At 38.1% G+C, this 23,659-nt stretch overlaps 2 protein-coding genes across 4 annotated transcripts; both read left to right on the top strand.

The window, feature by feature from the left end:
- Positions 1 to 1,278: 1,278 nt before the first annotated feature.
- LOC114911706 (secretory phospholipase A2 receptor-like) lies at positions 1,279 to 12,049 on the top strand. The gene is made up of 6 exons (XM_029255885.1): positions 1,279 to 1,624; positions 1,718 to 1,911; positions 2,327 to 2,427; positions 10,334 to 10,595; positions 10,806 to 10,912; positions 11,586 to 12,049. Exons 1-6 carry the CDS (start codon positions 1,279 to 1,281, stop codon positions 11,722 to 11,724), a joined length of 1,149 nt encoding a protein of 382 aa, XP_029111718.1. The 3' UTR covers positions 11,725 to 12,049.
- Positions 12,050 to 16,493: 4,444 nt separating this feature from the next.
- LOC114911583 (C-type lectin domain family 4 member M-like) lies at positions 16,494 to 23,230 on the top strand. 3 transcript variants are annotated; one of them, XM_029255294.1, is made up of 8 exons: positions 16,494 to 16,585; positions 19,208 to 19,314; positions 19,568 to 19,648; positions 20,726 to 20,842; positions 21,166 to 21,495; positions 21,595 to 21,791; positions 21,987 to 22,093; positions 22,767 to 23,230. In XM_029255294.1, the coding sequence occupies exons 2-8, from the start codon at positions 19,254 to 19,256 to the stop codon at positions 22,903 to 22,905; spliced, it is 1,032 nt and encodes a 343-aa protein (XP_029111127.1). In that variant the 5' UTR covers positions 16,494 to 16,585; positions 19,208 to 19,253; the 3' UTR covers positions 22,906 to 23,230. The 3 variants fall into 3 exon arrangements, with proteins under 3 accessions (XP_029111127.1, XP_029111126.1, XP_029111128.1); XM_029255293.1 differs by having other exon boundaries at positions 21,079 to 21,495; XM_029255295.1 differs by having other exon boundaries at positions 21,079 to 21,495; positions 21,987 to 23,230.
- Positions 23,231 to 23,659: the final 429 nt, after the last annotated feature.

Raw genomic sequence — 23,659 nt, 5'->3', positions numbered from 1 at the left:
TTTCTTTCTCTTTATATAAAATTAATCATTTTACTTAGACTAACCTGTCCAGTAACTGCAGATAACATCAATATATATTAAATATTTTTATGTTGACATTATATATTCAGTAATGGGTCTAAATGTTCTTAAAATTCTGTTTCACAGACACTCCATGTGATGTCATCTATTCAGAAGTGAAAATCGGTGACTCTGTCTCCACCCCTACAGTACCCGTTTCTGAGCAAACAGGCAAGGACATGTGGCTGTAGAATTAAATTTATTTTATCAACATTGATTATAAACAACTGGCTGTCCAATGCGTGTCTAATTATCTTGGAAGCATGGAGAGCTATGAAGGGAAACTCCAGATAGATCCAATCCATTGCAGGGAAATCACAGACTCATTTACTCACGCTGATTTGAACACCGCACGTTTTTGGATTGTGAGAGGAAACCAAAGCACCTTGTAGAAACCACGTGGATGCAAACAAAACATTCAAATTCAGCACAGACTGAGTCAGATCTGAACCCAGAGTCCAAGAGCTATGACGCACAAGCACTTTATTTACCCATGAACAATACAATCTCTGCATTTTAAAAATGCACACTCAGCAAATGAACTAACAGTAAAAAATTTGATGAAAATGCAGATTACAGTTAGAAGTTTCAACAGAACTCAGTATAGGGAAAAATAAAGTACAGAGAAAAATTCAGCAGCAGAGCTCATCGTGGGTTGACATGTGTACTGAAACATTTGCTTGAAAGACAAAATTTATGCAAGACCTCTTACTGTATACAATATTTCATTAATAAATTTGTTAATATTTCTTTCAGAAGCATTGCCCGCAGAGAAGTCTGGAGCACGTGCCCTTCACTATAGACTGATTGCAGTGTGTCTGGCACTGCTGTGTGCTGTCTTACTAATTGTCACCATAGTCCTCTGTGTTTCCCGTGAGTACAGCACTCTCTTACCATCTGTCTATCTAAAGTGAGTACTATACAGCCTTAAATTAGTCTACCATGAACAGAAAACACACAGTCTTTTTATGTGTTTGTTCTTATTCACATTCTGTTGTGAATTTAAGATGAAGCGGTGAGTAAAAGATGAAACATGCTTTTCAAAGCCTTCTTAAATACTAGGAGTGCATGTTCCTCCAAAGCAAAAGAAATGAGATATGTTTTCTGAACATCTGAAATCATTAATTTAAAAAAATCATGACATCCCAACTAATGTATGTGTTTCAACGTACTTTTTACTTATTTGCAGTGAATAGAGCGACTGATAATTTGTATGCAATGGAAGGAAATCTGGAGCATCTTAGAGCAAACTACAGCCTTCTGGTTAATGAGAAAAACAAGCTACAAGAAAACTACAGCATTTTAATTATTGTCAAAGAGCAGGTACAGGAGGATTGCAGTTTCATTGTTGAAGACAAGAAGCTTCTGGAGGAAAACTACAACATTTTGGATAAAGAGTACATCCAGTTACAAACAAACTCAAGAATTTTGACAGAAGAGAACAACAGGTTAAAGGAAAACTATGGCAGTCTAACTGAAGACAGGGAGGCGTTACGAAGAAAATATAACGTAATGTTACTTAAAGTACCATTCTTGGATAAGTACTGTCCTTCTTTTTGTAAAGGTGAGCAGTCATTTTCTGCAAGAAGTTGGTGGCAATGATGTTTTATCTTTACTTATTGAAAGAAAGTAAAATATCTTTATTTATACCTCATAGATTATAGAAGAGCATCTGCTACGTCATCTGAATTGACAAAATGCTCATGTACATCATGTCCTGACAGATGGGAAACATTTAATTCCAAGTGTTACTATTTCTCTACTCTGGACAAGAAGACCTGGGAAGAAAGTCGACAATACTGCGCTAATTATGGGGGTCACCTTGTGATTATAGACAGTGAGGAGGAATTGGTAAGTTATTTTTGAGTGAGCCGCTTGTCTTTCGGCACAGCTGGTCTAGTTTTGCTCCTGTGGGCAATACTTTTATGGGATGAACTGGACCGAAGAGTGAATGCAAAACAACCCACAAGTGTTCTACATCTCTGGGAACTGCTGCACAAGAGCTGGGAAGATGGTACACCTCATTTTCTGATCAGAAGTGTTAACCGTGGGCCTTGTGAGCAAGAACTTTTTTCCAGTAAATGTGCTCAGACTTTTCACTGATACCGTACAGTTCTCGGTTTTTAATCTTATTTTGTGTAGCTCATTTATTGATTTTACTTTGTGACTGTGCAAAGTTTTACTGTGTTGTCAAATGTTACCTTAGGTGCACTAAGTAAGCATGACCTGTATAAATTGTACAAATTATTTTGCATCATATACCTAGGTTTTTATCAACAATCATGCAGCTGAAAAATACTGGATTGGACTGACTGATGCAGAGGGAGAATGGACCTGGGTAGATGGCACCCCTCTAAAGGATCATAGGTAAGGCATCTTTCCTGCACATTGTGTACTTTGATAAAAATTTTAAATATGAAATAACATTAAGTTTACAAAACAGACTATTATCATTACTATAACAAAGTGGTTAGCATGCAAAAAATCCCCTTATTGTTGATTATTTGGATGTTTTGGATGTCTTTGGATGTTTATGGCTTTGTTGCCATATCTCCTGTCTAGAGCAGATTTATGGAGCAAACTCACATTGTTTATTGTGCTAATGGATTAACACACCTTAACAGAGTATCTGTTTCAACATGCAATGACATGTTGAGTCTCACTGTCTCATTCATCCTTTTCTCCTTCAGATTCTGGAAAAATGGAAAACCATATTCAAGATATTACAGTACAAACTGTGCCTATACACAAAAAGGTGTATGGGATGATGGCTACTGCAGAATGAAATCGTTCTGGGTCTGTGAAACTGAAGCACTGTTCTAAATTGTAGTTAGATGTAAAGCAAGCTCAGTACCACTCGATCAGTAAACAAATCACCACCCTGTATAATTTCCTACCAAACCTAATGAGGCATAGTGGAAAATCATCAGTCTGATGGATAATCCTGCTTTTTAAAGTGGTCATATGACAAAAAATACACAAAACAGGTATGTCCAATGTACTTTAGATGACACTGCTGTCTAAATGGGTGATTAATGTGACATAATGATAGTTCAAGCATTCTAATATAGTACTGCTCATGCAAAAGTTAAGGAAATTAATGTAACCACTGAGAATAATAACTTATAATGTATTTAATGTACTATATTTAATGTAATATTTTCAGTTACTGTGTAAAATGTCTGAAACAACTGAAAGATGACATGCATTGCATTGCGGTGATATACAGATTTAATTCTTCATGTCGCATTTGGACGTTGCTGGGAAGCATAATGATTTAATGACCCCCACGTGCAGAGTGCATGTATAAGTGCGCAGTGAGAACTGGAAAGTACAGTGCAGCTGTGACATAAAAAACGGGCGTGTTATTTGTGCGAGTTATAGATGAAACTAAAAGATATGACGAGATCGTAGAGGCGTCACGAAATGCAGGACTGGAACGCAGGAACAGGAGGCGAACAGAATGACTCGGATAGGACAGGACCCGGGACTCGAACACAAACGGGACAGGACTTGGGAAAGCAGTGAGTCAACAAGGGTCGCCTCTAGGCTGTCACAAGAAAGGCAGTAGAGCGCTGATCAAGAATCCGCGACCTCGGGTATGTTCTTCGGTACTTTTATAGCTGTAGATTGTTGAGTCCCAGGGTACGAACAGGTGTCACTGTGGTTTTGTGCTCGTTATGAGACACTGACTGACTGACTGTGTGTGTTACGCCTCCTCTGTCGTCAGGTTAGTCGTCGGACTTGTATATCGCAGCAGAATCGTAATGTTGTGAGGAAAAATCAAATGCATTCATACGTGTAACCCACTTGTGTGAGGTTTTGTTCTACGCAAACAGGAAGGGCTGTGGACACACACTGCCGCTGGAATCGGCTTGAGTTGAGTTACCTCACAGCAGCAGCTGGTACATTATGTTATTTGTACTTGTCATTGTTATTGTATTAAAATGCAATTTTACCTCTGCAAGTGCTGTAAGTTGTCGTATTTGCAATATGCAGTATGACTAAAAACACGGGGAGCAGCCTGAACTGTGACCACTTTCATACTTTAAGTTAACATTCAAAAGTTAGAACTGGGCGAGCGAAGGGTCTACGGGCAGAAACAGTTAAGTACGAACTTTCCTTCAAAACTGTTCCATGTCTTTCTGATGGCTTATGTGAACTTTTTGTTAAGCTGTAATGTTTAATACAATTTTTTCGTTCAATTAAAGCATGATCTTTTAATTTGTGTTCATTCATATGGCAAATATTTGCTTTGTTCGGAGAAACTAATGTGGTTCTCATCTTGTCTTACTGTGTTACTGGGGAATAAGTCGCAAAGTGGAAATAAGACCAACGCTAACATGAAGAAATAACTAGTTTGCATCTTCTTCTTTTGACTGTTACCTGGAAACTAAAACACATGACTTTCACCCCATTCCTCTAATCCACGCACATCCTACCTACAGTCAGATAGTTTCAACTGCACTACATATAAACTGCATCTACAGCTAGAATAAAATAATCTGATTTTGATGAGTAGAGCCTCTGTAGTCAGCAGACAACAGCGCTGCTTCCTGTCTTCAGCTGCAACAGTTTTTATATGTCTAACAGAGTATACACACACACACATACACACACACAGGCTGAAACCGCTTGTCCCAAGTAGGGCTGCAGCAAGCTGGAGCCTAACCCAGCCACCCGGGCCAGGGCACAAGGCTGGATGGGGAGAGGACACACGCCAGTCCATCGCAGGGCACCCCAAGCAAGACTCGAACCCCAGACCCACCAATAATAAACCAAATTTCACTACTTTCTTATTGGATGACTGGTTTGGAGAGATGAGAGTTTTTATTTCTGAAAAGCAAATGTAGTGATAGTGGACTACTTTCTGCTCATTCTGTAACATTGTTATCTCCAAGTGTCCATGCTGTTACAGACTAACGCCTGTAATATAAATTAAGACCAAGCCAACTCATTTATACAAAACATCTTTGTGACTTTAATACCGTCATGTTTTATTGGAGTAACAGAGAGTTTTAATCTGTCAGTGGTAAAACAACAGGTCCCCACTTCTACCTACAGTCTTTTTTTAAAAAATATGTATAGTTTCATTGACATTTAGCTGACACTTCTCTCCAATGCAGCTTATAATGTTAAGTTACTTTTAATTATTTAGTCGTGTGTACTGCTGGTTATGTCCTTTGTTCAAGGGTACGACTGTAAAATGTGGGATTTGAACCTTGGCCTTTTGGGTGCACAAGCAGTAGCTCTAACTGGTACACAACTTGCTGCCATTAAACCAAATTAAAAGGACAATACTAGTTTAAGTACCTGACCTGTAAAACAAATTAAATGATACTCTTACCGTTTCTGATTTCGCACATTCGAGACCAAAAACTTCAGAGTTCTGTTTATGCATTTGATTGTGTTGCCTATGCAATGGAAATGTGGTTCTTGTACTTCTCCTTTCATGTTCACTAAGTGAATCGTTTCTGTGCTTTTTATGTCTCTCATCTTGATATTGTTTTCAGTAAGTGATTCCACTTAATTGCCAGCGAAGATGTCAGACAAAGTAGTCTACTCTGCTGTGAAGTTCAGGAACTTGCATCATAAGGTTGATGGTGAGTATTTGTACCGCTTTAGCAGCTAATCTGTCCAGAAAGATGTTTAGATCATGTGTATACTGTGCAATTTAATAGAAGCAGGTAAAGAGAAAACTCTTAGAGGAAATGAAGGAATTGGCTGTACTGCTATGCAGACAGTCCACTATCAGCTACCCTTCAATTTTGGTATTAATATCATTTTTAGTACTCATATGTGCCCATGAATTTTAATGTATTTACCAGTTTTTTTACAGGGGAATTTAGTTTTATTTATTTTTATTAATTAATTTTTTTAAAATTCCCCTGCATACTCTCGTTTCCTCTCAAAGCTGACGGTCATGTTTCAAGGGAATTTATCAGTGTGTGTGAGCATGTGTGTGATTGCCTTGTGATGGACTTACATTTTGTTCATGGTGTACCCTGTCTCACTTCTTATGTAGGTCACATCGTGGCATTTGGTGATTGTTGACAATGAGACGATCTGTTTTATGATTTTTATAGGAAAACCTTCTCAAGTTATCTAGCAGATTTACTACAGAAGTATAATAAATAATGATTAAATGTCATTCATTAAAAATATCAAATAATTCAGATAATATGACTACATATGGTAATGAAAATGAATAAATGAGTATGATTTACAAACCTGACTGGAAGGATGATTTCCTCTAAACCATCATATGGAATTGATCATTACACACCCACTAAGTCAGATGAGAAAGCCTGCTTCTCATTAAATAATTCTGTTGGAAAACTAAGGGACACAAGGGGTTCACATTTTTTCAAGCAGCACTGTATTAGTTTTTGATAGCTTGAATCTGGCTTGGAGTACACGTTTTCCTTGTGTTTGTGTGGGTTTCCTTCCGAGTACAAAGACATGTTCTTTAGGTGAGTTGATGACTCTGAACTGCTAGTGTGGGTGCTGTGTGATGGCCGAGTGTCCTTTCCAAGGTATGATTCCACTTTGCAACCTGGGCTTATTTGGACTATTATAACCAGGTATTGGAATTCTGATAATGGACGCATGATTATGGTGAAAATATATGTGTTATCAGCAGTGATTTAGTTTTTATTTGTGACGGCTTCATTACATTGACCGTTGCTTTTGACTGCAGATCACACCTAGCCATGTATTTTCACATGACTTGTCAGATACCCCAGTTTCACCAATGTATTTTACATTTGTTCTTTTACCTGATGCTTTTCTATAAACCAGCTTACAATTTACCAATTTTAACAGATGAATAATTTTACTACAGTGATGAAGAGTAAGTACCTTCCTCAAAGGTACTACAGCCATAGAGAGTTTTGAGCCCACCTTTAGAGCCAAGGCAGCAGCTTTAACCACTACGCTATCAGCTGTTAACATTTATTAAGATCGAGCATTTCCTGTAGTTATACTTTTTTAAATGGAAAACAGCCTGATAAAACCTTAGGGAGACCACCAGTAGCTTAAATGTGCCAAACATAGTAGCAATAGCATTTTTTTTAAATAATGGGTCTTATTGTTCTTCTTATTGCTATACCTGCTGTCACAGAAACCCAGAATGCTGTCATTTATTCAGAAGTGAGAATCTGTGACTCTCTGCCTACCCAGCCAGCATCCAGTTGTGAGCAAACAGGCAAGACACATGTGATTGTATAATGAAACATCATTTCCCTTTGAGGAATAAATGTTAACATTTTTAAAGTACTTTGCAGGAAGTAGTGCTGTTGAATATCAGCTATAAATATGCACCAAAGGTTATGAATATGTACCATCTAAAAGAAATTAAAGAATTTCATTTTTTTTAAAGTGTCTAATACCTGATTGGACTGCCAAAAAAGGATATTAAGATTAATTAAAAGATTATTAATAGAGTTTGTAAATAAATTCACATCATAGCTCAAAATGTTCAACTATAAAAGTCTGAGACATTGTCCACAGAGGAGAACGCTGCAAGTGTCCTTTGCTACAGGGTGGCTGTCATGTGTCTGGCACTGCTGTGTGCTGTCTTACTCATTGTCATCATAGTCTTCAGTGTTTCCCGTGAGTACAGTGCACCCTCATGATCCGTGTGTTCACTGTGTGTAGAGTACATTTGTACTTCAATTTACAAACTCATTTAGGGCTGGAAGTCAGTTTGTAACTTGGCATTGTTTGTATATCCACCCACTACTTCTCAATCATCCATCCATCCATTTTCAATAACCACCTATCCTGATTGGGGTCATGGTGATCTGGAGCCCATTCTGGAATCACTGGGAGCGAGCCTGACAGGGGTACACCCTGGACTGGATGCCACTATTTCATAATAAATCAAAAAGCTACATAATATAGTTCAGTCCTTTGATTTATTCACAGCTGCAATGAACTGAAAAGCTGCAATAAGACTTTTCTTTAGTTATTCTCATACAACGCAGGTTGTCAGTGTCCCACTCCGTTGGAAACATCAGATCTGATACCAGTTTATTTTAATATCTTTTATTACCACAACACAACAATAACATCTTCTTTAAAATGACTGAAAATTAAAAAAAAAAAAAAAAAAAAATCATCCTAATTTCCAGAACCTTCAGTTTCCTTTGTCGTGTCCCTCTTATACATACAAGATGGTTTTGTGTTGTTCCTACACATCAGGAGCCTCAGGAGAATGAAACACAGGAGAATTGGCTACAGTGTACAAAGTTTGCTACCATCTGGTTTCTTTGTTTACAGTCAAAAAGGCGTAATAATAGAAATGTACTTCTGTTTCTTAACTGGAGAATTTCCAGAAGTAACAAAAAAAAGTTTCTACAAGCTGCCAGCTCCTCATTTCTACTCTGTCAGGGTGTGGTTCGCTGATCTTAATGGCAGAATGCAAAACTGTAGGCCATTTCTGTCTGCAACAAAGAAACTTTAGAAAAGAAACCCGTAAAGAAAATTTGGTAACCTTGGAAATGCTGGCATCTTTGAAAATTCAAAAGTCAGATGCTCGTAACACAAGGTACAAGTGTACACTTACTGTCTGTCTGTTTTCTGTACGCATAATGGACTCTTGATGTGTGTCTACAGTCAGTGCAGCACTCTTTCAAATTTTAAAGTTTAAGATGATAGAGTGAGTAAATGACTAGCGCACCATTTTCAGTCCTCTAAAAACATGAGTTTTTGTTCCTCTAAATGGAAAAAAAACATGCATGTTTTCTGAAAACCTCAAATCATGGTTTTAAAACTCCGTTTTAGGAAAGTTTGTACACTGGGTCTGTCACGCCTCCGGAATCAAGCCGATCGACCGCACCTGCGGCTTGTTTACCCGGTCAGGTATAAAGGGAGCTCCGTAACCGCACAAAGGTGCGGATTCTTGCAAACACCTTCCTTCGTGGAGTTGCAGTATCAGCGGTTTCTCTGCGCCTTAGTCCCTGTTTCGTGTTCTGATCTCCTGGCTTCTGACCCTCACGTGTTTGCCCGGCCACTAAGACTTATTTCGCCTGTGTACCGACGTCTGCGCCTCGAACGGCCTTCGCCTGTTCCTGACCACTGTTTTCATCTGTCCCAACGTTCCCCCCCGAAATAAAGCTGACCCGTACTTGGGTCCATTACCTTACCTCCTGTCCCCAGCCTGGCGCCTTGACAGGGTCATCATGTTACAAACTCTTGAATTACTAATATTCTAACCCTAACCGCTTCTCCTGCGACAGCAAAGAACCCCACTTACCTCCTCGGCTTTTGTCCTCTGTTCCTTGTTTGCCGCCTCCCTGATCAACGTAGATTCTTGTCTCGTCCCAATAACAACGTCTGCACCTCGATCGACTCACACCTGTCCCTGACTACGATTCCAGTTTGCTCCTCGTCTGTCCCACGATAATCAAACCCGCGACTGGGTCCAGACCAACTCCTCGGTCTCCCGCCCTCAGCCCAGTGACAGTTGTTATGCTTCTATTGATTACATGGATCATAAACCAAACTGAAAGGGGCCAGATGCTGAAGAATGTGGAAAATTTCGTTTCAAGTTAAAGATATTAAACCAAAACTCATGTAACTGACTGGCATCCTGTCCATGGCGTTGCCTGCCACATGTCGTGTGTTGGCAGGATAGGCTCTGTAACACAGTAACCCTCCACAGGATGAACAATTGCTAAAAAGAAGTACTTAAGTGTTACAAAACAATATTTAAGTCATTATAGCTTGATCTGAGTTTTTTACAGAACCTTTACCTCATCAATAAATTATGTCTGTATTAAGCTTTTAGCATTGTGACTTAGTGGTTGGATTTATGAACAAATTGAGTTATGAACACACCTTTGGTGCCAGTTGTCCTTCTAATTTGAGGGCCAACTGTAGTTTTAAGCTCATCTGGTACTTTTGTATTGTTAATATTTCAATCATAAATTTCAGCTAATGTGTGTTTCAATATATTTTGTATTTATATGCAGTAAATAAAGTAAATGGGAATTTCCATGTAATGGAGGAAAATTTGGAGCAGCTCAGATCAAACTATAGCCTTTTGGCTGAAGAGAAAAGCTCACTTCAAGAAGACTACAAGAGTCTACAGGAGAACTCCAGCTCCATGGCTGAAAGCAAAGACAAACTGGAAAAAAGCTACAATACCCTACAAATGGAGGCAGACCAGCTACAGGACAAATACAACAAAATTAAAAATAAATGTGAGCTACAATCAAAATTTATTGTCAAGTAAATGACAGTTTATGAGATGATATTGTCCCACCAGCTGTAACAGTGAGTGTGGCAGTTATCTGGCAGGAACAATGACTCTTATGCTGTTTTTATTTGATTCTTGGAACCCTTGTTTCAAATTCTTACATTTGTATTTGCCAGCTGATCTCTGCGGTCCCTGTCCCTGGGGCTGGCAGAGGTTAAACTCCAAGTGTTACTATATCTCTAAGCATGGAAAATTGCACTGGGATGACAGTAAACAGTACTGTTCCAAACATAGAGCTCACCTTGTGATTATAAACAGTGAGGAGGAAAAGGTAAGTTCAGTTTGAATGACTGACTGGCCTCTTGGTGTAGCTGGTCTAGTTTCTCTTCAATTTCTTTATACCATCTTTTGTGGGATTTATCATCTTATTTTGTGTAGGTAATCTATTTGTTTTTCTGTGTTGTAAAGCATTAGGTCAGATCTGGCATGAGTCAGGATGGACTGTATAAGTTCTGTAAATTATTCTGTGTCCTGCATCTAGAATTTTATCAACAAACATATAGCCAGTGATTACTGGATTGGACTGTACAGGGAAGCATGGATGAGGGCTTGGACCTGGGTGGATAACACCCCTCTAGGTGAGAACAGGTAAGGCACGTTTTACAGCACATTCTGTGTATTGTAGTACAAATAAAATAAAATGAAGACATGCAACAGCATTCACTTTCCAGCATAAGACAAACTAAGTGGTTACTCACTCACTCACTCAGTTTTGTTAACCACTTGTCCAAGCCAGGGTTGCAGTGGTCCAGAACCTATCGTGGAAAATTTGGGTGAAACGCCTGGAAGGGTACACCCTGGACAGAATGCCAATCTATCCTAGGGTAGCTAGACACACCCATTCATGTGCACACACACTACAGGCAATTTCAAGTCTCCAGTTCTCCTGAAATACATTGTTGCACTGTGGGAGGAAGCCCATGCAAAACACAAGGAGAACATGTAAACGCTACATAGGCTGGGCATGGATTCTAACCTATGCTACTCCACCAGTCTGGCACTATGGGACAGAAGTGCTCCCTCTGTGCCACCATAGAGCCAACAAGTGATTAGTATGTCCCAATCATTAGTTAAGTAGTTCATAGGATTCTGCTGTTGGTAAGATCTGAATCTCTCATGCAGAGTCGATTCAGGGTCAGACTTCAAGCTGTGGTGCTGGTTTAATACCTCGACTAACAAACACCATGAAGGAACAGTGACTGTGTCCATTACAAAGACCACACAAACAGCCTCACTGTCTCATGCAGTCTTTCTCTTTCAGATTCTGGCAAAAAGGACAGCCAGGAAATCTATATTATTACTCTAAAGAATGTGTCATTTCTAATGCAGCTGGATGGAAAAAAGAGAGCTGTTACTCTCACAATTTTTGGGTCTGTGAAACTGAAGCACTAATATTCTAATTTTGTTACACATGAAACTTGCCAGAGTTGTTTGTACACAATGAAAAATCATTTGTTATAAAGTATATTGATAGATAATAGTTCTTTTCAAGTTTTTATGTGATAAAACAATTATGTTTAGTGTTCATTAGATAATTAGCTTCTTTAAAAGCACTGCTGCCTGTATGGACAATTACAGTTTGTGACATGAGTGTAATATAAACCTTGCAATATAATTATGCTCATAATACCCATAACTGTAGTAAAGGGGCTAAGGAACATAATTTAACCACCAGCATCTACATCAAAGCAAAGACGTTCAAAGTATGTACTTCAAGTCGATATGTCAAAGCACTGAACTATGATATGTAATGTGAAGTTACTAATATACATTTCTTTATTTACATTTTGTAAAGGTATAAAGTTATGAAAAGAAAACGTATACTGTATTATAAAAGTTTAATTTAGAGTTTAAAAATATTTTAATAAAAATTATCTGTCTTTCAGCTGATGGGTTTTCCTTATAACATACTTTACATTCTGGTGTAATTCTGTGAGGCCTTTAAGTGTTGTCAAGTTAAATTCATTTTATTGTGACACCTCATGCTAATGGAGGCTGGTGGCAATAGTTGACCATTGCATCCTTCTGAACATGTCTTTGGAATGTGGATATAGAGGGAACATTTAAACTCTGCACACCCTGATTTGGTTTCAAACCTATGCCCAAATGCACAGTTCAGGTACTGTGATGCACCAGCCTAACCCACCACACCGCTATACCGCTATGACGCTTAATATACATAATTCTGAATCTATGGATGCACTTACAAGGCCCAAATGCACATCTAACATTATCTTGTGATTGATACCCTCTACTCTCAGAAGGACTAATGTAACTGTTCTCCACTGTAAATAATCATGAACAACCTGTCAGTTAAATAGTAGTAATTTGACCAGGCCCTTGTTTGGCTATACTTTCTGCGGTATTACGACAAAGTCACAATGCTGTCAATCCCAGACGTTGACATGTCGTAGTGATGTTTTTAATGTACAACTTATTTACTTCATATACAGACTTTTATCATTTGTGACCACAGGAGGTTGAGATATGGCCTTTTTAACGTTATATTACGTCCGTTAATGCATCTATTTCTACAGCCAATTTTCCTGCTGAAGGTCGCGTTGGCAACAGGTTGATCAAGACAGACCACAGTTCCTTTCTATCCATTCCACAGCAACAACCTCTAATTCCTCCTCTGGGATCTCCCATCAATCTGAGGCCACAAGAGAGACATAATCCCTCTAACATGCCCTGACTCTCTGCTCTGACTCAGCCCAGGGCCTGTCAGGAGGAACCATGTGGGCATCCTAACTAGACAGCTAAACCACCTCACCAGAATCCTCTCATTCATAAGGAACACTGCCTCTAATACAAGGCCCTCCAGATTAGGTGCTGGGCCATTGCGATGCATTGGTTGGATGGGTGGGTGTTTATATGTGATGCAGGCCTGATAAATAAGAGCTGTAAAACAACATATTTTAAAATGCATTACTAAAATAACATAAATGCTAATTTCAAAGAATGTGCAGTATAAAATAGAAAGGACATTTAAAAGTTGTTAGTGCAAAGATGAGCAATGTAAAGTAATAGAGAAATACATGTTCGGGTACAAACTACCTCTTTCAGCTGTTTCATATTAACCTATCGCTTTACCTTAACTTATCTGAAGTTTTTTCTTAAACTGTAGTAAATACTTTCCATCAAACCAGTCAGAAATAACACATTTTTACCACACCATTGGTCTATAAATCTACTAAATCCATTAAACCCTGACATTTTCATTTGTATTTATTTGTGTGACAATGGTGCCTTTTTTATGGAATTTAATTTTCATCAACAAGCTCTCATCATTCCCAGTTCTGTTGTTGTGCAAGAAAGTTGCAGAGTGGAAAGAAAATTAGCTTATCAGTTATCTTTAACAGAGCACTAATGTTCTGACCGCACATCGGTAGTTCACTTCAGACATCTTTGACGTACACCGGAGTAAAAAAAAAAAGAGCACTTGACTAGATTCTTCATAGTGATTGTTTGTTTTTAAAAATCAAACAAAACAGGCCAGAAGGTTCTGTTTTCCTTTGCGCCATACAACAGCATTGCGTGATTATTGCCAAAATTCAGTGCAATATTTTATAGTCACCGCACTCTTGATGACTTGATAATCTTATGTATTTTGACATTACAATATTTTTGTTTGAAGATGAGCGAAGATACAGGATTACTTACGCAGCTTGTATCCAGTGTGTCTGTAGCCATGTTTTAAGCACTCTTCAGTTCATTTCTTTTTACATTTACATTTATTCACTTAGCAGACGCTTTTATCCAAAGTGACGTACAATTCAGGAAAAGTACAATTTATGCATTACATTAGGAGAAAGAGACATTTTTCTTTATGAAGAACTGGCAAAATCTGAGTCCTTCACTGTGCCTTCATTTTAATAAATCACATATCACCACTTTCGTACTGCTTTTGAGTGATGAGAGACCAACAGGATTTATTTCTCAAAGACAAATTTAGTGATGTTTGACTACTTTTTTGCTGTATTCTTCCTGTAACATTGTTGCCTCCAAGTATCTATGATGAAACAAGACGGCAGCTTTTGTAATGTAAAAGAACAATTACAAGAAAATATTTTATTTTGTTTCCAATGTCACTGTTTTATCACAAACAACTTACAAGTATAATTTTTAATATATTCGCACATTTTACTGGAAGAACAGATGCAGTTTACCACACTGAAGAGTATGTAAACACGGCCTCAACTAGTAGTTGCCTACAATCTTCATGCTAAATATATGTTGTTACACTCCATGTGATCTGCTGTGCCTTAAATAGTTATCACAAACACAGTGATGGCTTCTGGCTGAAGTCCCTCATCTGTGACATAAATTGTGCACAATGAAACATTATTGGTATCTTGTGCTATTAAAACAAACAGTAGTCGCTGTAATAACTAATATTTGATTAGCAAACTACAAGTGACATTATTGATTGCTTTTAGCAAAACCATTACCGAGGATCAAAAATGCTCAAGTTTTAAGACTGATATTTTGCTCTGATGAATGCCATAAATTAAAGAATATAATCGTTTAGAATACGCTTCAAATTTTAAACTTTCATTACCCACCATTACATGATTTTCTGAGTTTTTGTGTGATTCCCCCACCCAATGGAATGTGGTTTTGTTTTCCTTTCGACAAAACAGACAAGTGAAGTAAATACAACAACCGGTGGAGTTAAGAATCGCAGTTGTAATGGGATCGTAGAGGAGGCCTGTCTTATTCGTATAAAATCTGACATGTTCTGATGAGTTGACGCTCTCGATATATCAAATGTTTTAGTGTTTGGAAAGAAAAGGTAATTCTTATTATCTTTGAGACCGCTAGTTATGTATGACAGTTTTTGTCCCAGTGTTGTAGAAAAGGCCATTTGTGAAATGCGTTCCAGAGAGTAACGTAACGCGCTAGTAACTTGGCTAGCCTAACTAACGTGAGTTTTACTCCTCCGACTCCTCCGTGTGTCGTGCATCATTTTCAGCCTAAAAACTTTAAACTTCTTGTAATTCTCCAGTAGGATAACAAGCAAGTTAATCTCACTTATGTAGTCACCGTCAGGCCTCACTCTTGACTTGTGTGAGGGAAACTGAGCGACGACGGGTATGCGTTCCTCTATGGTGCACCAATGACCCGGAAACATTTTGGGGGAAGTTCATTTATGACCTGCTTGGGCTTTTGTAGTTTTTAAGGACGTTGTTCCTTTATATGTACAGTAGTCACACGACGGCGCAGCTGCTCGCACTAGTAATTTACAGCACTTTATAACTGACTGAAATAATTGAAAGGAAAATGAAATGATACACTGCTAAATCGAAAAACTTTGATGTGCTCTTTAATGTAACATAGTGATACGTGCATCCCACCCACTTTTTAGTATTTTTTCCTTAATATTTTCCTTCGTTTAATTCACTTTGTGTGTCAAGTGATTTCATCTCACTGTGGTGTTGGTACTGTTAAGAACATCAGAGGAAGTCTCTCACTCACTTTCATTATCCATTATCCTTCAGGGTTTCAGCAAATTACTGTGATACAAAAAGTTTAGATCTGACAGGATTAATGAAAGTGAGTGAGCAACACACACAATTCTAAATTCTAAACTACATCTTCATAAATTTTCCACTCTTATCACGCTGTGATTTCCCTCAGTACCTACAGTACACAACATCTTAAGCAAAACTTTTAGAGAATGCAAAGAATAACAATTCAGAGGGCATTTATATATATATGGGACCAGTAAGTCTATAGCAATCTTGATCAAATGACATATGGAAGACACAGACACCGCACAAGTACATGTTCTTATAAAACAAATTTTCACATTGAAAAAAGAAAATGTATGGTTGACAATGGACATTTCAACAGCCATCGAAACACATACAGACAACTTTAACAACTTCTGGAAATGCCAGATACGTGGAACATTACAAAGTGTTCACTGAAGTTTTGTTAATAATTACAGTATATTTTCCAGTAGCTCTCTAAAAAAAACTTAAACAATTGTAAATTTAGATATACAGTAAATAAATGTGAGGTAGCTGCATGCACCTCATATGTCTGTAACAGTGAAAATATCAACTTCACAGAATGATATCTATCAGCAGCGTATATATTAGAGCATGTGTGCGAAAGTTGAACAAACAGGAAGTAGAGAACAGAATACAGTGAGGTCTGAAGAAACAAGACACCATGCTTGAAATACTGGCAATTTAAAGCAGTTTCATATTCCGCCTCAGACCACTTCCCTGAATGTAAAACCCGCAGAAGAAGGTAAAATTTAAAATACGTCTATTTCTGATGGATGCGTTGACATCCGGTAACTGTATGCTGATAATATTCATTCGTAACTGATCACGAGGTAATTCAAAAAGCCTTTCTGATGCAACTTTTAATTTGGATAGCCAGACAACATGTACATGGTACATTCTAAAGAGTGCAGCCTTCCACTATTTCCCATGTACTTTCAGAACTCAGAATGATACTCTACTACTATGTACTAATGTACTACTAATGTACTACTCACTGTCATTGTCACTGTTTTGTTTGTGCAGTATTTCTGCTGTCTCTGTCTTTGTCCATAGTCTGCGGAGAAGCATTCAGGAAGAATTTCATGATACATGTACATGGTACTTGTATCTATGACAATAAACTTGAAACTTGGGTGAAAACTTGGGTGATGAAAGCTGAGGGTGGCTGTGAAATCGGGGCTGTGCAAATGAGACCTCATTGCCATAGCATCACTTGATCTACTAACTCATTTAAACTGTATCTCAACCCACAATGAAACATTTTCTTGAAAAAATAAATGTTTTGAGGTTTATTTATGCATGGAACCTCACATTAATGAATAATACTAATATTATATAAATGTATAATAAACAGAGCCAATGCATGCTGTCACTCGCTGACTTTCGTTAACAGTCTGCCCTGGTCAGGGATGCGACAGTCCGGAGCCTATCCTGCAATCGCTGGACGCAAGGCTGGGGGGAAACCCTAAATGGGAACCAGTCCATTGCAGGGGAAGCCACTCACACATGCACTCACTCACACAGCCATTCGTACACTACACACTGCATACCCCATACTGCATATCTTTGAACTGTGGGAGTTAACCTGAGAACCAGGAGGAAACTCACACAGACACGGGGGGAACATGCAAACTCTACACACACTGAGCCAGATTCAAATGTACTACTAAACAGCCTAGGTGCTGTGAGGCAGCTGTGCCACCATAGCAATCAGAGGTATATAATTAAATGCAACGTCTCATACCTGTCCGTGGTGGTTCCGGGAAACTGTCTGTTTAACCCTCTTCAAGAGGTACCAGTTCAGACAGCTATTTAAAAGATTGGATGACATGAGGAGGCAATTTGGAATGGGGCCATGAACTTCTACTACTTCCTTCAAGTCCTGACACTGCCATCAGTATGACAACAGGACCCATTACCTGCTGGACCAGGAGATGTTCCTCCACTTCTCAGGTGTTCAGTGAAGGTCACCACATGCCTACTGACCCATTTCTTCTCAATTTTCACCTTACAAAATGGGTCAGGATACCAAGTAAATTTTTTGGTTGCAGTCCATCACATCCTTTTCTGTTGCAGTCATTTAAAGAGTATTTAAATGTTGAAAGTTGGGGTTTGCTGCTGTAGTCTGACAGCTTTCCTGAACTGGCAAATGTTATTAATATCCTGGGAAAAAGACTTCACTTGTTCCCACTCCTTAATTTTGCAGTGTTACAGTGTATTTTGTTTTACAGTGAATGGCGTATTTACCTGAGAAGTGAATGGGTCACTAACCCATGTCTTAAAATTTATCTAGTTTAGTACTATATAATCTTGACTATTTGAGCAAAACTGACTTTTGTCTGTAGACAAATCAGACTCAGGGATTATGTTGCCTTGTAATCAACGTGTTGTAGTTTTATAGCTGTGTGCTAAATACATAAACATTATCCAAACTAGTGATCCCCGAGTCAGTCCTTCATCTTCTATTAATTTCAATATATCACATATTACTATCAATGCTTCAGAATAACACAGTTAGGTTTGGTGCAATGAGATGTTTTATTTTGCGAAAAGAAATTCAGTAATTCTGGAGTACTTTCTGGACAGCTGAGTTCTACTGGCCACAGCATGACCTTCAAATGGTCACACTGTTAGTGGATAAATTAGTAGATAAAGATATATAAGATACAAGAACAATTTGATTATTTTTGATGTTCAGCTAACACTTGTACCTGTCGGTCACTTGTACACATTTCAATACATTCAGATATTTCACTGCAGCAAGACAGGCCATCTCACCATCAAAGGTACAACAGCAACACTCCCACTTGGATCTTTACTCTCCAACATTCATCTATTTATATTATGTTGACCACTCTGCTGTCTGCTGCACTTCAAGGATAACATTGGTTTCTCGTTGAAATCCCAGGTCTGTTGTTAAATGACAAATGTCATCATTCCATTAATGGAAACGGAGGCATTTTGTTGCTCATTCTATCAAGAATCATACTTGATATGCACAGGTTTGCTGAATGTCTGTGGAATTTGTGATATATTGATTGCTACAGAAAGTCAAATTTTCTAAATTTATCAAGAATCTGCAAACTAGTGATGCATCTTTACCCCCTTTTCATAAGCTGGGGGACTGGTAATGAGATGAACTGAAAACAAATGTGCTGGATTAGTTGCATGGATCTCGAGTGGTGCTTCTGGTGGACATTGGGGGTTTCACCCCTAGGGCCGTGGCACCAGTTTTTTATTTCATATATATCTGGACTTTTACGTGTGCTTTCCCCACTGAATGGAAAGAAGCTTTTTTTTCTTTAACTACACTTCTCGTTTTGCGTTCAGTAGTCCATTTAGTTTCTGTTTTGTGTCTCTTAAGATTAAATAGATTCTCAGTGAGTGACTTTACTGAAGTACCAGTTACCATGTCAGACAAAGTGGTCTACTCTGCTGTGAAGTTTAAGAACTCATATTATACAGATCCTGGTGAGTATTTGTACTTCTTTTCAGTAGTAGACCTGTGCAAAGTATAAACTTTTTGGGCTTTTGAAAAAGGCACAATATAGTATATAAATATACAGAGCGAAACAAAATAAGTGGTAGGAAATTAAGGTTTTATCATTATCGCCCACTCTTATTTTTACACCTTCTATTTTGTAATATATTTTCTGTTTTTTAATACATTTTCTAAAGCAAGAGTGGTGGCCCTTTAAGTAATGCTCAATGTTTTTTTTAATAGAAACCCAGTGTGACGTCATCTACTCTGAAGTAAAAATATGTGAGCCACTCAGTACCCAGAAAACCAGCAGTGAGAAGAAAAGTAAGAGTTTTGTGTATGCAGAATGAAATTTACTTTGACTTTGAACAATAATTATCAACATTTTAAGTTTGCACAATTAGAGTAAATAAATTTTTATAATAAACTTCTCCTGATCTCTTAAAGGCATGCTAAACATCTAAATGTTTGTTAGATAATTTTTTAGAAGAAATTGTCGATTAATGGGTAAACCTTTATGCAGCTACTTCTGTAATGTATACTGGTTCATGTGGTGGATTATGACAAATTAACTGTACTCTAGAATCACATGTCTTGATCCAAATCTCTCCTTCTATTGATGTAATGCACTCTTTGTATTGTTCTCTGAGATATATATTGCTTTGGGAAAAAGTGTTTGCTAAATGAAAGAATGCAAATGTAAAGTGATTTATTTGCTTGGTCACGTATCTGTTAGTTGTAACTGTGTAGCACAAGTTATCAATTCCATCATATGAAGGCGAACTACATCTGGGTACCTAAGAGCTCTTATTCTGAACTGCCACAAGTATAGCCAGATCCTCATATGGATGAAAAAGTCAGGTACAGCAGTCAGCGTAGATTGACAATTGTCATTCAAGATACACAGGAAAAGATGTTGCAACACGTGTGTATTTTTCAACGGCTGTACGCAAAGACCCTGTCCAGCCAACAAAATAAAGCCACGGAGAACAACATCCAGCGTAGCCAACACACATCTCCATGACTCAAGAGCAAGAAACTTAACTACCTTCTCCAACCCACACACCAAACCAACAAACCAAACCCACCAACAAACCAACAAACCAAACCAAACCCACCAACAAAACCAACAAACCAAACCTAACCCACCAACCAAATTAATGTGATGAAACCATCTACTCTGAAGACCAGGAAAAAATTTAAAGAGATTCCACTGATAAATGTCCATATCTACGTACAAGTGGCTGTTAAATGACAATGCTGTAATTTACTGGAGAATAATTTTGAGTCTCCTCCTTAATTAAAATATTCCAGTGGTGTAAATACTGCATTCTACATTACATGTGAAACCATGCAGTGTGTGTTGTCGTAGGTGATGTTTCAGTTTTTTTTTTTTGTCAGATGCCGTATCCACAGAGAAGACTGGAACAAGTGCCCTTCACCACCGAGCGGCTCTTATGAGTTTGGCACTGCTTTGCGCCGTCTTACTGACTGTCATCATAGTTCTGGGTGCTTCCCGTGAGTACAGTACACCACTGATGCCTGTGTATTTGCCCGCCATACAGTATACCTTTTCTGTCTGTGTTTACTGTGAATACAGTACACCTCTATTCTGTGTGTCAACTGAGAGTAAAACACTGAAAATAAATATTTAAAAATTTATTGAAATCTTTAGTTTTCTCTTGATCTTATTCTTCTTCATTTAAAATTTTCAGTAATATATGGGAGTTGAATCTGTTTTGTAATATATGCAGTAAATAGCATCAGTGAGGATTTTTATGCAATGGAGGAAGATCTGGCCAAGTTCAAAGCAAACTACAGCTTTCTGGTTAATGAGACAGGCCAGCTACAAGAAGTTTTCAGAAGTCTGAATAAAGACAAAAGACAGCAACAGGAAGACTTCAACAATCTGTTTACGGAGAATGTTGAGCTACAGGAGAGATTTAGAATCCTGATCAAGAACCAGGAGGAGCTGCAGAAAAGCTACGACAAGCTTGATGAAGAGAAAAAGGAGTTACAAAACAATTTCAATATTTTGACTAATGACAAGAGCCAGTTACAGGAAAACTATAGCATTCTGGTGAAAGGCAAGGAGCAGCTACAAAATAAATATAATATATTTTCCAAAAAGTTACATGTTCTGGACCAGTACTGTCCCTCCATTTGTAAAGGTGAGTATATGCAGGAAGTACTGACAGTGCTGTGAATGATCTTTTGTATTTGTTGAAAGGTGCTTCAGATTTTATATGTTGATTTCTTTTGTCTTTCAGATGGTTCTATCAAAAAAAGTACCAGGTCCTCTACATCTGAAAACCTTGACTGTAACCTCTGTCCCCATGGCTGGAAGAACTTTAATTCCAAGTGTTACTATATTTCTAAGCTTGAATATGGTACATGGACTCAAAGTAAAGATTACTGTACAACTCATAGAGCTCATCTTGTGATTATAGACGATGAGGACGAAAAGGTAATTTCAGTTTGAGTGAATGATTGGATTGGCCTCTTTGTGTAGCTGGTCTAGTGTCTTTTCGATTTCGTTATGCCATCTTCTGTGGGATTTATCAAGTTATTTTGTGCAGGACATTTATTGGAATAGGTGAGGTCCGGTATGACCTTTAAGGATAGTATAATTTGTGTAAATTATTTTGTGTCCCACATCTAGAATTTTATCAACAAACATATAACCAGAGATTACTGGATTGGACTGTACAGGGAAGCAAGGATGAGTGCTTGGACCTGGGTGGATAACACCCCTCTAGGTGAGAACAGGTAAGGCACGTTTTACAGCACATTCTGTGTATTGTAGTAGAAATAAAATAAAATGAAGACATGCAACAGCATTCACTTTCCAGCATAAGACAAACTAAGTGGTTACTCACTCACTCACTCAGTTTTGTTAACCACTTGTCCAAGCCAGGGTTGCAGTGGTCCAGAACCTATCCTGGAAAATTTGGGTGAAACGCCTGCAAGGGTACACCCGGGACAGAATGCCAATCTATCCTAGGGTAGCTAGACACACCCATTCATGTGCACACACACTACAGGCAATTTCAAGTCTCCGGTTCTCCTGAAATACATTGTTGCACTGTGGGAGGAAGCCCATGCAAAACACAAGGAGAACATGTAAACGCTACATAGGCTGGGCATGGATTCTAACCTATGCTACTCCACCAGCCTGGCACTATGAGACAGAAGTGCTCCCTCTGTGCCACCATAGAGCCAACAAGTGATTAGTATGTCCCAATCATTAGTTAAGTAGTTCATAGGATTCTGCTGTTGGTAAGATCTGAATCTCTCATGCAGAGTCGATTCAGGGTCAGACTTCAAGCTGTGGTGCTGGTTTAATACCTCGACTAACAAACACCATGAAGGAACAGTGACTGTGTCCATTACAAAGACCACACAAACAGCCTCACTGTCTCATGCAGTCTTTCTCTTTCAGATTCTGGCAAAAAGGACAGCCAGGAAATCTATATTATTACTCTAAAGAATGTGTCATTTCTAATGCAGCTGGATGGAAAAAAGAGAGCTGTTACTCTCACAATTTTTGGGTCTGTGAAACTGAAGCACTAATATTCTAATTTTGTTACACATGAAACTTGCCAGAGTTGTTTGTACACAATGAAAAATCATTTGTTATAAAGTATATTGATAGATAATAGTTCTTTTCAAGTATTTATGTGATAAAACAATTATGTTTAGTGTTCATTAGATAATTAGCTTCTTTAAAAGCACTACTGCCTGTATGGACAATTACAGTTTGTGACATGAGTGTAATATAAACCTTGCAATATAATTATACTCATAATACCCATAACTGTAGTAAAGGGGCTAAGGAACATAATTTAACCACCAGCATCTACATCAAAGCAAAGACGTTCAAAGTATGTATTTCAAGTCGATGTGTCAAAGCACTGAACTATGATATGTAATGTGAAGTTACTTATATACATTTCTTTATTTACATTTTGTAAAGGTGTAAAGTTATGAAAGGAAAACATGTATACTGTATTATAAAAGTTTAATTTAGAGTTTAAAAAATATTTTAATAAAAATTATCTGTCTTTCAGCTGATGGGTTTTCCTTGTAACATACTTTACATTCTGGTGTAATTCTGTGAGGCCTTTAAGTGTTGTCAAGTTAAATTCATTTTATTGTGACACCTCATGCTAATGGAGGCTGGTGGCAATAGTTTACCATTGCATCCTTCTGAACATGTCTTTGGAATGTGGATATGGAGGGAACATTTAAACTCTGCACACCCTGATTTGGTTTCAAACTTATGCCCAAATGCACAGTTCAGGTACTGTGATGCACCAGCCTAACCCACCACAC

Source organism: Scleropages formosus, chromosome 10 (assembly GCF_900964775.1).
Source record: "Scleropages formosus chromosome 10, fSclFor1.1, whole genome shotgun sequence".
Taxonomy (NCBI): Eukaryota; Metazoa; Chordata; class Actinopteri; order Osteoglossiformes; family Osteoglossidae; genus Scleropages; species Scleropages formosus.
This window is presented reverse-complemented; position numbering and strand designations above follow the sequence as displayed.